The sequence below is a fragment of the Salmo salar genome, unplaced genomic scaffold, assembly GCF_905237065.1.
Source record: "Salmo salar unplaced genomic scaffold, Ssal_v3.1, whole genome shotgun sequence".
In the NCBI taxonomy this organism is placed as follows: Eukaryota; Metazoa; Chordata; class Actinopteri; order Salmoniformes; family Salmonidae; genus Salmo; species Salmo salar.
This window is the reverse complement of record NW_025549484.1, coordinates 149,189-162,242: the sequence shown is the minus strand read 5'-3', so window position 1 is coordinate 162,242 and position 13,054 is coordinate 149,189. Positions and strand designations below refer to the sequence as shown.

Genomic DNA, 13,054 nt, shown 5'->3' with positions numbered 1-13,054 from the left:
CATCAGCTACAGGAGGTGAGTCACATTTTATTTGTTACAGCAGTTTCCATGGAAACGTACAGAGGAGTTTATGCAAATCAACCCTATTTGTCTTGACACCTGAAGGAGGAGTCTCTGAAAACCTATTTAAATCAGTCTGTCCTGACTCAGCTCAGCAGTCTCCAGTCTACCAACTGGTCTCTGTAATAACTATTTAAAGCAGTCTGTCCTGACTCAGCTCAGCAGTCTCCAGTCTACCAACTGGTCTCTGTAATAACTATTTAAAGCAGTCTGTCCTGACTCAGCTCAACAGTCTCCAGTCTACCAACTGGTCTCTGTAACTTCATCTTTGTCTCTGTGGTGTTCAGTCTTCAGGTGATGATGGGGGTATTGAATCATCTCTCTACTCTCCTCCTTCTCTCTCTCCTTCTTCCTGCTCTCTCTCATGTAGTGGAGAAGTTCAGTGATGTTAAAGATTGTGAGAAGTTCTTCCTGGAGGGGACAACTCCAAATCTCCCAGGTATTTTGGTTGGTGGGACAGTCCAGGACCAGAACCGCTACAAGCCGATCTGCCAGTTGTTCAACAACATCTACAGGTTTGCAACTCTCCACGACACAACAAACAGGATCCCTGTTTTCTCAGCCTACACCTTCACTGGTAAGGTAGTTGGTAGACCAAGTCAGTCCTGGATGATAGAGCCCCAGGTAGTTCTAATCTCTATTCATTCAACATGTGTATTTGTTTACTGCTGTAGACATACTGTATCTTTGAGACACAATAATACACCTTTATTACAACCACTTTCAGCTTAATTCTGGGTTGTTAAATTGTGACTTTTTTTGAGTTAATGTCTAAACTTGTTAAAGAGTTGTAATGTCTGAACTAGTTAAAGAGTTGTAATGTCTAAACTAGTTAAAGAGTTGTAATGTCTAAACTAGTTAAAGAGTTGTAATGTCTAAACTAGTTAAAGAGTTGTATTGTCTGACTGATGTTTCTGCAGCTTGAAGATCTAAAAAAACAACCTGACATGAAGGTGGATAATAAAGCTGTCACACACCAGGCTGTGGACACAGACTACGAAAATAACAACAAGCATCTGGACAGAGGTCACCTATTCCCATGTTCACACGCACTTGATGATGCTGCCAAGAGGTCCACTTTCACCCTGACAAACGCCGTTCCCCAGAACGAAAAGTTCAACCGAGGCAGCTGGAAGACAATGGAGTGCAGAGTCAGAAAATATCTTGTGGAGAACTGTAAGGATAACAACAACAAGATAAAGGCCTATGTGGTGACTGGAGCAGTTCCCAGCAGCAGCAACACACTGAACAACCGAGTGAACATCCCAGATCTCATGTGGACAGCCTACTGCTGTTACAACAACAACCTGAAACAGTGGGTGGCCCAAGCACACTGGAGTAAGAACGTACAGGACACCAACAAAAAAACATTGACACCGGAAACCTTGGGAGCACTTGAAGGCGAGTTGAAGAACAGCTACAAGGTTGATGGTTTTCAGGTGTTCCCAAAGAACTGTCCAAGAACCGTTATTCTGAGTGTATTAGAGGACGAGACAGGGAGGAACTTAGAGGGTGTAGAAGAGGTTGAGCCGGGGAAAAGAGGGGCAGGGAAGGGAGCGGAGAGGGGAGCGGAGAAGGGAGCAATAAGATGGCGAGAACATCAGGGGAGTTAAAGGAATGTGATGATGAGGATGGATGTGACTGTGACTGTGATGAAAAGTGATGAGTTTTGTCCAGTGGTAATTCCCACAACTATTGCGTTCACATCCCCTAAGTTACAAGGGTTATAATGGTTAAGTAATAAGGGTTATAATGGTTATAATAAAAAGGTATAAGGGTTATAATGGTTATAATTAAACAAGTTTAAGGGTTATAAAGGTTAAAGACCAGCTCTGTTGCTTTGGCGACTAAGAAAGTATATTTTTAAACCTCCCACTTTGGGCTGGATGTATCAATGTGTCGTTCATACATGTAGAATCTATCAGCAGAATTACTGTTTCCCTACATTTCACCCCCCTAGCAATTTGAGTCTTAGCCATTGAGCATCAGCCCCTCACATTTGAGTGGGAACTAGTGTGGTGGCAGAATTAGTGTTGAATTGTTGTAACTTCTCAATGGACATGTTCTGTGTTGGACTGTGATGTCATGCCTTCCATAGAGTCCTGGTATGTCTGTACCTAAACACAAGGCCATTGTGTTCTGGAATTGTTGCTTGTAGAAAATAACTGTTGCTGGTGTCGTGTCTTTGGGCACCATTAAACTGAAGACATGTTTATCAAATAACTCTCTGTAATTATTATTATGCGATTTTACTGATTAATCGTTTAACTGTAATTAACTAGGAGATCAGGGCACCAAGGAAAATATTCAGATTACAAAGTTATAATTTTCCTAATATAACTTTCCTATATTATAACATTATATATTATATTATAGTATCTGACCGATTATCTTCTGGTTTAAATGGTGTATTCTTTACCTCGCGTCAGTCTCATTCCAAATGTCGTAAATTGTTGTTATCTGCATGAACGCAGTCTTCACTAAGAGTCATCCATACATCAATTGTCTTAAAATCATTTATTTACTAAACTAAGTAATTCACAGAAAGCATACAAAACAGTGGGTATCGTTACAAAGAAATGGTGGAGGAATGTGCCCTAGTGGGCTAAACCGGCATGGCGGCTTGTTGAACAAACAATGGGGTTGGGGGCAGCTGAGAAGGCACAACAGAGTTGATAAATATTAACAATTGATATGCTAAACCTTTGCACATGAACGCTCACTCATTTGGAAACAATTGCAATCAATATATATATTTACGCTCAGTGTGTCGTCGTGATCTTGGTCGGAGAGTTTCGTCCTCTCTCTCTCTCTCTCTCTCTCTCTCTCTCTCTCTCTCGGTTAGAATGGATGTTTCAAAGCGACATTCATTAATGTCGTTATAGAATGGATGTTTCGTCGGTCTTCGCGTTCAATGGTACCGAGTTTCTAGCTGCAGACTAGTACTTAATATCAAAGACTTGTTATTATTCTGTCGGTATCGATAGTCTAAAAGTTTAACCACGTGGTATGGTTAACCTGTTAGGGCTAGGGGGCAGCATTTGCACGTCTGGATAAAAAAAATGTACCCGATTTAATCTGGTTACTAATCCTACCCAGTAACTAGAATATGCATATACTTATTATATATGGATAGAAAACACTCTAAAGTTTCTAAAACTGTTTGAATGGTGTCTGTGAGTATAACAGAACTCATTTGGCAGGCAAAACCCTGAGACATTTTCTGACAGGAAGTGGATACCTGATGTGTTGTATTGACTTTAAACCTATCCCATTGAAAAACACAGGGGTTTAGGAATATTTTGGCACTTCCTATTGCTTCCACTAGATGTCACCAGCCTTTACAAAGTGTTTTGAGTCTTCTGGATGGAGATCTGACCGAACAAGAGCCATGGAACGATGATGTCCCATTAGACACCTGGCGCGCGAGTTCATGTTGGGTACCCTCGTTCCAATACGTTATAAAAGAGTATGCATTCGTCCACCTTGAATATTATTCATGTTCTGGTTAAAAAGGCCCTAATGATTTATGCTATACAACGTTTGACATGTTTGAACGAACGGAAATATATTTTTTCCCCTCGTTCATGACGAGAAGTCCGGCTGGCTTAGATCATTTACGAACAAGACGGAGATTTTTGGACATAAATGATGAGCTTTTTTGAACAAAACTACATTCGTTATGGACCTGTGATACCTGGAAGTGACATCTGATGAAGAGAATCAAAGGTAATGGATTATTTACATAGTATTTTCGATTTTAGATCTCCCCAACATGACGTCTAGTCTGTATCGCAACGCGTATTTTTCTGGGCGCAGTGCTCAGATTATTGCAAAGTGTGATTTCCCAGTAAGGTTATTTTTAAATCTGGCAAGTTGATTGCGTTCAAGAGATGTAAATCTATAATTCTTTAAATGACAATATAATATTTTACCAATGTTTTCTAATTTTAATTATTTAATTTGTGACGCTGACTTGACTGCCGGTTATTGGAGGGAAACGATTTCCTCAACATCAATGCCATAGTAAAACGCTGTTTTTGGATATAAATATGAACTTGATAGAACTAAAAATGCATGCATTGTCTAACATAATGTCCTAGGAGTGTCATCTGATGGAGATTGTAAAAGGTTAGTGCATCATTTTAGCTGGTTTTATGGTTTTGGTGACCCTGTCTTTGACTTGACAAAACATTACACACAACTCTTGTAAATGTACTGTCCTAACATACTCTAAATTTATGCTTTCGCCGTAAAACCTTTTTGAAATCGTAAAACGTGGTTAGATTAAGGAGATGTTTATCTTTCAAATGGTGTAAAATAGTTGTATTTTTGAAAAATTTGAATTTTGACATTTATTTGGATTCAAATTTGCCGCTCTTGAAATGCACCTGCTGTTGATGGAGTGCACCACGGGTGGCACGCTAGCGTCCCACCTAGCCCATAGAGGTTAAAACCTCTTGAAGCGCTCGTCCCGCATGCGGGATCAACATCCAGTGAAAAATCATATCGCCATATTCATAACCGAACCATAACGAAATATATATATATATTTTTTTCAAACATAGACTATTTTATACCGTTTTATAGATACAACTCTCCTGAATCGAACCACGTTGTCTGATTTCAAAAAGGCTTTACAGCAAAAGCAAAACATTAGATTATGTTAGAGGAGTACATCGTCAAACTAGCCACATCGCCATTTTCCGACCAACCACATGCGTCACAAATAACCAAAACACAGCTAAATGCAGCACTAACCTTTGACAATCTTCATCAGATGACACTCCTAGGACATCATGTTACACAATACATGCATTCTTTTGTTCGATAAAGTTCATATTTATATATAAAAACAGCATTTTACATCGGCGCGTGATGTTGAGAAAATATTTTCCCTCAAATGCATCCGGTGAATCAGCGCTACAATTTACTAAATTACTATTCTAAAATATTTTTTAAATGTAATATTGTCATTCAAAGAATTATAGATTAACATCTCGTGAATGCACCCGCATTGCCAGATTTAAAAATAACTTTACTGGGAAATCACACTTTGCAATAAAAGGGGATGCTATGCTCAGAAAAATAGGCTAGACGATACAGGTTAGCGCCATCTTGGAACAATCTAATATCAAATCTACTCTTGTATACTATTGTAAATATTCCCTTACCTTTGATTATCTTCATCAGAAGGCACTTCCAGGAATCCCAGGTCCACAACAAATGTAGTTTTGTTCGAAAAAGTTAATAATTTATGTCCCAATAGCTTCTTCTTGTTAGCGCGTTCCGAAGGCTACTCAAAATGTACCGTAGTGCGCGGGACTTGTCGTCACGAATGTGCAAAAATATATATTTAAGTTTGTTCAAACATGTCAAACGTTGTATAACATAAATCTTTAGGGCCTTTTTCAACCAGAGCTTCAATAATATTCAAGAGGGACGATTGCATTGTCTTACTAAACGTTTTGAAAGGGGCGGGTAGCCAGGGGCGCCCGAGTCATAATGGTAATGGCCCTCCCCCTGTGACCAAGTTCCACAGCCTCTCTTTCGGTCAGTTTGTACCATAGAAGACTCAAACCACTTTGTAAAGACTGGTGACATCTAGTGGAAGCCTTAGGAAGTGCTCAATGAATCCTAACTCACGGTGTGTTTTATAGGCAAAGTGCTGAAGGTGAGTCCACAAAATCAGATTTCCACTTCCTGTTAGGATCTGTCTCGGGGTTTTGACTGCCATATGAGTTCTGTTATACTCACAGACACCATTCAAACAGTTTTAGAAACTTTAGGGTGTTTCTATCCACATCTACTAATTATCCTAGCTTCTGAGTTTTAGTAGGAGGCCGTTTAAAATGGGCACGTATTTTTTTCAAAATTCGCTGTAGCGCCCCTATCCTTGGCGTGCGTCAAGAGGTTAAAGTTCAGTAGCGGAATGCATGGTCAAACCTATTGGCCAACTCGTAACGGAGTGGAGGCCTGGTCTGAAGAAAGTAATTCTGTGTGGGGCTTATATACTGAACGTAAAAAGGCTGCCACATGACGCCTTGTCCTGTCTGTGTCCCTGGGGGCGTGCCGTTGACTGAGTTAAGCTTTGTACAGAAATACAATTCTATCACATTAACATCAGTATATAGCATCTCAACATATTCCAAATAGCTTTAATCTTATTAAATCATTGTATACAGCCATTTAGATGTAAGTCTCATAGCTGAGGCTATTATATAAACATTAATATGGTAATATGGCAATATTGTCTCTAATGAGTATCATAAAATTGTACCAAGCGGACCAGTTCGTAGCTGGATTCTTCACCAATCCTTTATACCTTCTCCAGAACATAAATGTCGTCCGGTTCTCCAATTATGTGAGTTGGAAGAATTCCTTTGTCTCTCTATGAAAACACTCTGTCTCATTATACTGGGGCTATGAGGCAGAACATTCTCCTTTGGAATTTTACGACCGCCTTCACCACAGCAGTGTCAGAAGTATAGAGGTCGGGGGATGGTGCATAGAAAACCCAGAGGGCAACGTCATGACACTGGTATAAATAACTGTTGCTGGTATAAATAACTGTTGCTGGTATAAATAACTGTTGCTGGTATAAATAACTGTTGCCTGTATAAATAACTGTTGCCGGTATAAATAACTGTTGCTGGTATAAATAACTGTTGCTGGTATAAATAACTGTTGCTGGTATAAATAACTGTTGCTGGTATAAATAACTGTTGCTGGTATAAATAACTGTTGCCGGTATAAATAACTGTTGCCGGTATAAATAACTGTTGCCGGTATAAATAACTGTTGCCGGTATGAATAACTGTTGCTGGTATAAATAACTGCTGCTGGTATAAATAACTGTTGCCGGTATAAATAACTGTTGCCGGTATAAATAACTGTTGCCGGTATAAATAACTGTTGCTGGTATAAATAACTGTTGCCGGTATAAATAACTGTTGCCGGTATAAATAACTGTTGCCGGTATAAATAACTGTTGCCGGTATAAATAACTGTTGCCGGTATAAATAACTGTTGCCGGTATAAATAACTGTTGCCGGTATAAATAACTGTTGCTGGTATAAATAACTGTTGCTGGTATAAATAACTGTTGCTGGTATAAATAACTGTTGCCGGTATAAATAACTGTTGCCGGTATAAATAACTGTTGCTGGTATAAATAACTGTTGCTGGTATAAATAACTGTTGTGTAACAATATGATTGTATTATCACCTCTCACTATATAAGGGACATGGATCCATTTACTCAGGGAGTTCTTCCCTGTGAAATGAGAATAATCTCCCCCTGCAGCTGCTTGATTAAAGATGCTTCTATACAATTAAAAAGTCTCTGCCTTCATCTTTGGATCTAATTTTCTACAACATTTGGTGCCGTGACCCAGATGGACTCAGACATCACTCTGATCGCAACTTAAAGAAGGTAAGAGACCTTATTAAAAACATCTCTGTGAAGGACAGTGTTTTCCAGCTGAGCCTTAATGGTGAGAGATCTCTGTGAAGGACTGTCTGTTGTCCAGTCGAGCCTTAATGGTGAAAGATCTCTTGTCCTCATCAGCCACAAAATGTTGGTGTTCAATTTGGCAGATCTATTTATTCCCTATAATAATGAATCTAACCGGTTAACATTGATCAATGGGAGCACAGTAGTGTCTCCTATAGTAGGGATTGGTTTACCTATAATCACCTGAAACATACTGTTGGACCAGTATATTAGGAGGGATTGGTTTACCTATAATCACCTGAAACATACTGTTGGACCAGTATATTAGGAGGGATTGGTTTACCTATAATCACCTGTTGAACCAGTATATTAGGAGGGATTGGTTTACCTATAATCACCTGTTGAACCAGTATATTAGGAGGGATTGGTTTACCTATAATCACCTGAAACATCTGTTGAACCAGTATATTAGGAGGGATTGGTTTACCTATAATCACCTGCTGAACCAGTATATTAGGAGGGATTGGTTTACCTATAATCACCTGCTTTGGACCAGTATATTAGGAGGGATTGGTTTACCTATAATCACCTGTTGGACCAGTATATTAGGAGGGATTGGTTTACCTATAATCACCTGAAACATACTGTTGGACCAGTATATTAGGAGGGATTGGTTTACCTATAATCACCTGAAACATACTGTTGGACCAGTATATTAGGAGGGATTGGTTTACCTATAATCACCTGTTGAACCAGTATATTAGGAGGGATTGGTTTACCTATAATCACCTGTTGAACCAGTATATTAGGAGGGATTGGTTTACCTATAATCACCTGTTGGACCAGTATATTAGGAGGGATTGGTTTACCTATAATCACCTGAAACATACTGTTGAACCAGTATATTAGGAGGGATTGGTTTACCTATAATCACCTGTTGAACCAGTATATTAGGAGGGATTGGTTTACCTATAATCACCTGTTGAACCAGTATATTAGGAGGGATTGGTTTACCTATAATCACCTGTTGGACCAGTATATTAGGAGGGATTGGTTTACCTATAATCACCTGTTGGACCAGTATATTAGGAGGGATTGGTTTACCTATAATCACCTGAAACATACTGTTGGACCAGTATATTAGGAGGGATTGGTTTACCTATAATCACCTGAAACATACTGTTGGACCAGTATATTAGGAGGGATTGGTTTACCTATAATCACCTGTTGGACCAGTATATTAGGAGGGATTGGTTTACCTATAATCACCTGAAACATACTGTTGGACCAGTGTATTAGGAGGGATTGGTTTACCTATAATCACCTGAAACATACTGTTGGACCAGTATATTAGGAGGGATTGGTTTACCTATAATCACCTGAAACATACTGTTGGACCAGTGTATTAGGAGGGATTGGTTTACCTATAATCACCTGTTGAACCAGTATATTAGGAGGGATTGGTTTACCTATAATCACCTGAAACATACTATTGGACCAGTATATTAGGAGGGATTGGTTTACCTATAATCACCTGTTGAACCAGTATATTAGGAGGGATTGGTTTACCTATAATCACCTGTTGGACCAGTATATTAGGAGGGATTGGTTTACCTATAATCACCTGAAACATACTGTTGGACCAGTATATTAGGAGGGATTGGTTTACCTATAATCACCTGAAACATACTGTTGGACCAGTATATTAGCAGGAATTGGATAGCCTACAGCAGGAATTGTATAGCCTACAGCAGGAATTGGATAGCCTACAGCAGGAATTGGATAGCCTACAGCAGGAATTCCCAAATGAACCCCCAGGGGTACGCTGAATGCCGTCGGGAGAACGTCAAATAAAAATGTGATAACTTTTTTTTTCTTTACATTTTTAAACAGTCCATTTATAGTTTCCAACGGGGCTGTACGGGGCTGTACATTTGGGAGAGGTTTTACTCGTCTGAACAAAATGAAACCATCTAGTGTTCAGCAAAATAACAACACAATGTCAAATTATTATTATTTTGTTTATTATTAAAAAAAAACATCACAGACAATGCCTTCATCAAACAACACGACGCATCAGCGACATGTCAGGAGATGTTTTGAAACAATTACTGCTTCACATACAAGCCAGTGAATTATATGAGTTACAGCTGGATGAGTCAGCAGACATGGCGTGCCTGGCACAGATCCTGGTGTATGTCTGTTACATTTATGGGGGTCAATTAAGGAAGACATCCTCTTCTGCAAACACAGACTGTGTGAGGAAAATGATTTCAGATTGAGACTCTCCAATACAACCCAACATTGCAGAGTTATGTGCATCCTTTCAAGCACACCCTTCTCATTAACCTGTGGGGAATTATTCTCAATTTTTGATGAACGAATAAGGTTTTATATGTCAGAAAGTTAAATAAAGAGCTAGATTATTATTATATTATTATTTGTGCTCTGGTCCTATAGGAGCTCTTTGTCACTTCCCACGAGCCGGGTTGTGACAAAAACTCACACTCATTCTTATGTTTAATAAATGTATCGTATAGTGTGTGTGTGTGTGACAGGCTTACAATCATGAATGTTTGAAGGGGTACGGGACAATAGAAAGTTTGGAAACCACTGTATAGGTTATACAAACCAACATTCAAGGAAAATTTGATGTAAACAATTAGCAAATAAATGTCCACACCTTTTAAATCACAACTAGAAAGGTAATTTTACATGAAGTAAAATAGTGTGACCTGCTTCAGCTGTTTATGTCACGTCCTGACCCAAGTAAGATGACATTGTCTATAGTAGAGTTGGTCAGGGCATGACAGGGGGTGTTTTGGGGTTTTCTATGTTTTATATTTCTATGTTTAGGTTCTGTTTTTTTATATTTCTATGTTGGGGTTGATCTCTAATTGGAGGCAGCTGATCCTCATTGCCTCTGATTAGAGATCATATTTAAGTAGGGTTTTTCGCGTCCTGTTTTGTGGGTGATTATATTTTGTGAGTGTGTTTGTTCCTCCTGCGTCACCGTTTGTAGTTTTTGTCATTAAGTTGACTTTGTTATTTGCATTTCGTTTTTTCACGATCAAATAAATATGTGGAACGAAACAGACGCTGCATTTTGGTCCATTCCTTCTGACAGCCGTGACAGTTTACCATTTTTATGGTAATTGAAGAAGTAAAAAATGTTATACTTAAGTGAAGCAGTCAGTTTAAATATTATCCATGAAGGTAGGGTAGACTGGGGAACAAAGTAACAAAGGGTCAGTTGTAACAGATAAATAAGTCCAGGTAGAAACCATGTAGAAAGCTCTTATTCAATGAGATAATGGTTGGTTAGTTTCTCTACATGCCCAAGAGGTTTTGTTTAAATCCATTGATGACTTTTAGTTTTATTGAAGAAAAAGGGTTTTGAGGCCCTAAAGTAAATATTCTATCCTCCTGTCTTTTTGTTAAATTATTGACCTGTGGAACATTCACCTACTGGGTCAATTATAACATTTAATATCCTCCACTTGGTTGAATTGTAAATGACTGGTATGTCCTGGGAACATACTTAGTGTGTTATGGTAGCTGAGATATGTTGTTTGTATAAAAATATGATTAATCTAACTTAAATAATATTTGCATAATAAACTAAAGTCTAAAAGTGTTAGTTTGTTCCCCAGTCTCCTCTACTCTGACTGAGAATTCAACACTCCTGGTGTTGGAGTTGGACGGCGAAGGGGAGGTGGTGGGGATTCTCCATGACCCTACAGGCAGCCTGACCAGGGCCGTCAGCGACGTGTTCACCCACCAGGGGAGACTCTACCTGGGTAGCACCGACCTGCACTTCCTCCCTGTCCTGGAGGACTGGAGCTAACCGCTAACCCTTAGCTGTCTACTGTAGATAACAGACTGGGAGGAGGAGGAGGAGGAGGAGGTACGGTAGGGGTCCTGGGTCTACTGTAGATAACAGACTGGGAGGAGGAAGAGGAGGAGGTACAGTAGGGGTCCTGGGTCTACTGTAGATAACAGACTGGGAGGAGGAGGAGGAGGTACAGTAGGGGTCCTGGGTCTACTATAGATACCAGACTGGGAGGAGGAAGAGGAGGAGGTACGGTAGGGGCCCAGAACAGCAGTGGTCCTCTCCTCCAACCCTGCTCTGACTGAGGTTCTCCACTAGGACCAGTAGAGGGCAGCAGAGAGACAGAACAGCAGTGGTCCGCTCCACCAACCCTGCTTTTATTGTCCCGTACTCCTTCAAACATTCAACCTACCCCCTTCTAGCACCAGGATCAGCGAACTCTCAAATGTTTTTTTGCCATCATTGAAAGCCTGCCACACACACACACACACACACACACACACACAAACACACACACACACACACACACTGTTGGCGCCGGAGGAGATGGCCGCCATTTTACGGTCTCCTAACCAATTGTTCTATTATGTGTATGTTTTTCCGTGTTATTTGTAACTTGAAACCCCACCTCTTTAAGGAATACCTGGGATAGGATAGAGTAATCCTTCTAACCCCCCCCCTTAAAAGATATAGATGTACTATTGTAAAGTGGTTGTTCCACTGGATATCATAAGGTGAATGCACCAATTTGTAAGTCGCTCTGGATAAGAGCGTCTGCTAAATGACTTAAATGTATATAATGTATGTAATGAGAAAAGGCCTCCTCAACTGAAGAATCTACAGCTGCTGAGTCTGAGGTGTTAATCAGTCCAGTGCTGCTCTGACCACAGTGTTGTTAGGAACCACATTTTCTAATGCTACATACACAGCCTTGCGTCAACTCTTACTGTGACCTACTTCAGTTTCTGAAATAAACTCAGCAGTGGTCAGACCACATAATACATCAACATAAACACCACCAGTAAATGAAACATCCATTATTGCCATCTTCTGGTTTCCAATAATGAAAACTGAGTTCCTGTTAGTGAAGTCTCCACCCTCGCAAAAGTTACAAGTGAACAGAGGATAGAGAAGGGGGGGGGTGAGAGGGGGGAGTAGAAGACATGGTTATGAGACAGCTGTATTCTTCAAGGATCACAGACGTGTTTGAGGAATTTAAAATCGACCCTAACTCTGACATTGTGGAAGTCATTTCCCCGACCCTCTCCTTGTCTTTTACTAAATAAATGTTTATAACATCAGTTTTAGAATTTCAATATCACAAACAAAACATTTATAAGGAATTTGGTTAAAAAACATTCCACCTGCCCTTCCTTCTCCTGATAGTTGCCTGCTCAGCCAATAGCCACATTCTCCAGATTAACCTTTACCTGTTCGACACATCTTCCTCCGTTTTATTCAGTTGTAAACATCTTCCTCTGTTTCATTCAGTTTTTCTACCAGAACCAAAGTGTGGATGCAGTCACTATTTAGAGCAGTCTAATCTCATTAACCCAGAACTGTAATATTGTGTGATTCAGTTCTGGGTCCATACATGTTAGAAACTACAGTAGGTGAGTCACATGTTATTTGTTACAGCAGTTTCCATGGAAACATACAGTGGGGTTTATGCAAATCAACCCTTTCTGTCTTGACACCTGAAGGAG

At 39.8% G+C, this 13,054-nt stretch overlaps 1 protein-coding gene across 2 annotated transcripts; it reads left to right on the top strand.

The window, feature by feature from the left end:
* Positions 1-206: 206 nt before the first annotated feature.
* Positions 207-2,283, top strand: LOC123738294 (endonuclease domain-containing 1 protein). 2 transcript variants are annotated; one of them, XM_045713359.1, is made up of 2 exons: positions 207-575; positions 981-2,283. In XM_045713359.1, exon 2 carries the CDS (start codon positions 1,008-1,010, stop codon positions 1,671-1,673), a length of 666 nt encoding a protein of 221 aa, XP_045569315.1. In that variant the 5' UTR covers positions 207-575; positions 981-1,007; the 3' UTR covers positions 1,674-2,283. The 2 variants fall into 2 exon arrangements, with proteins under 2 accessions (XP_045569315.1, XP_045569314.1); XM_045713358.1 differs by having other exon boundaries at positions 211-684.
* The last annotated feature ends 10,771 nt before the right edge of the window (positions 2,284-13,054 follow it).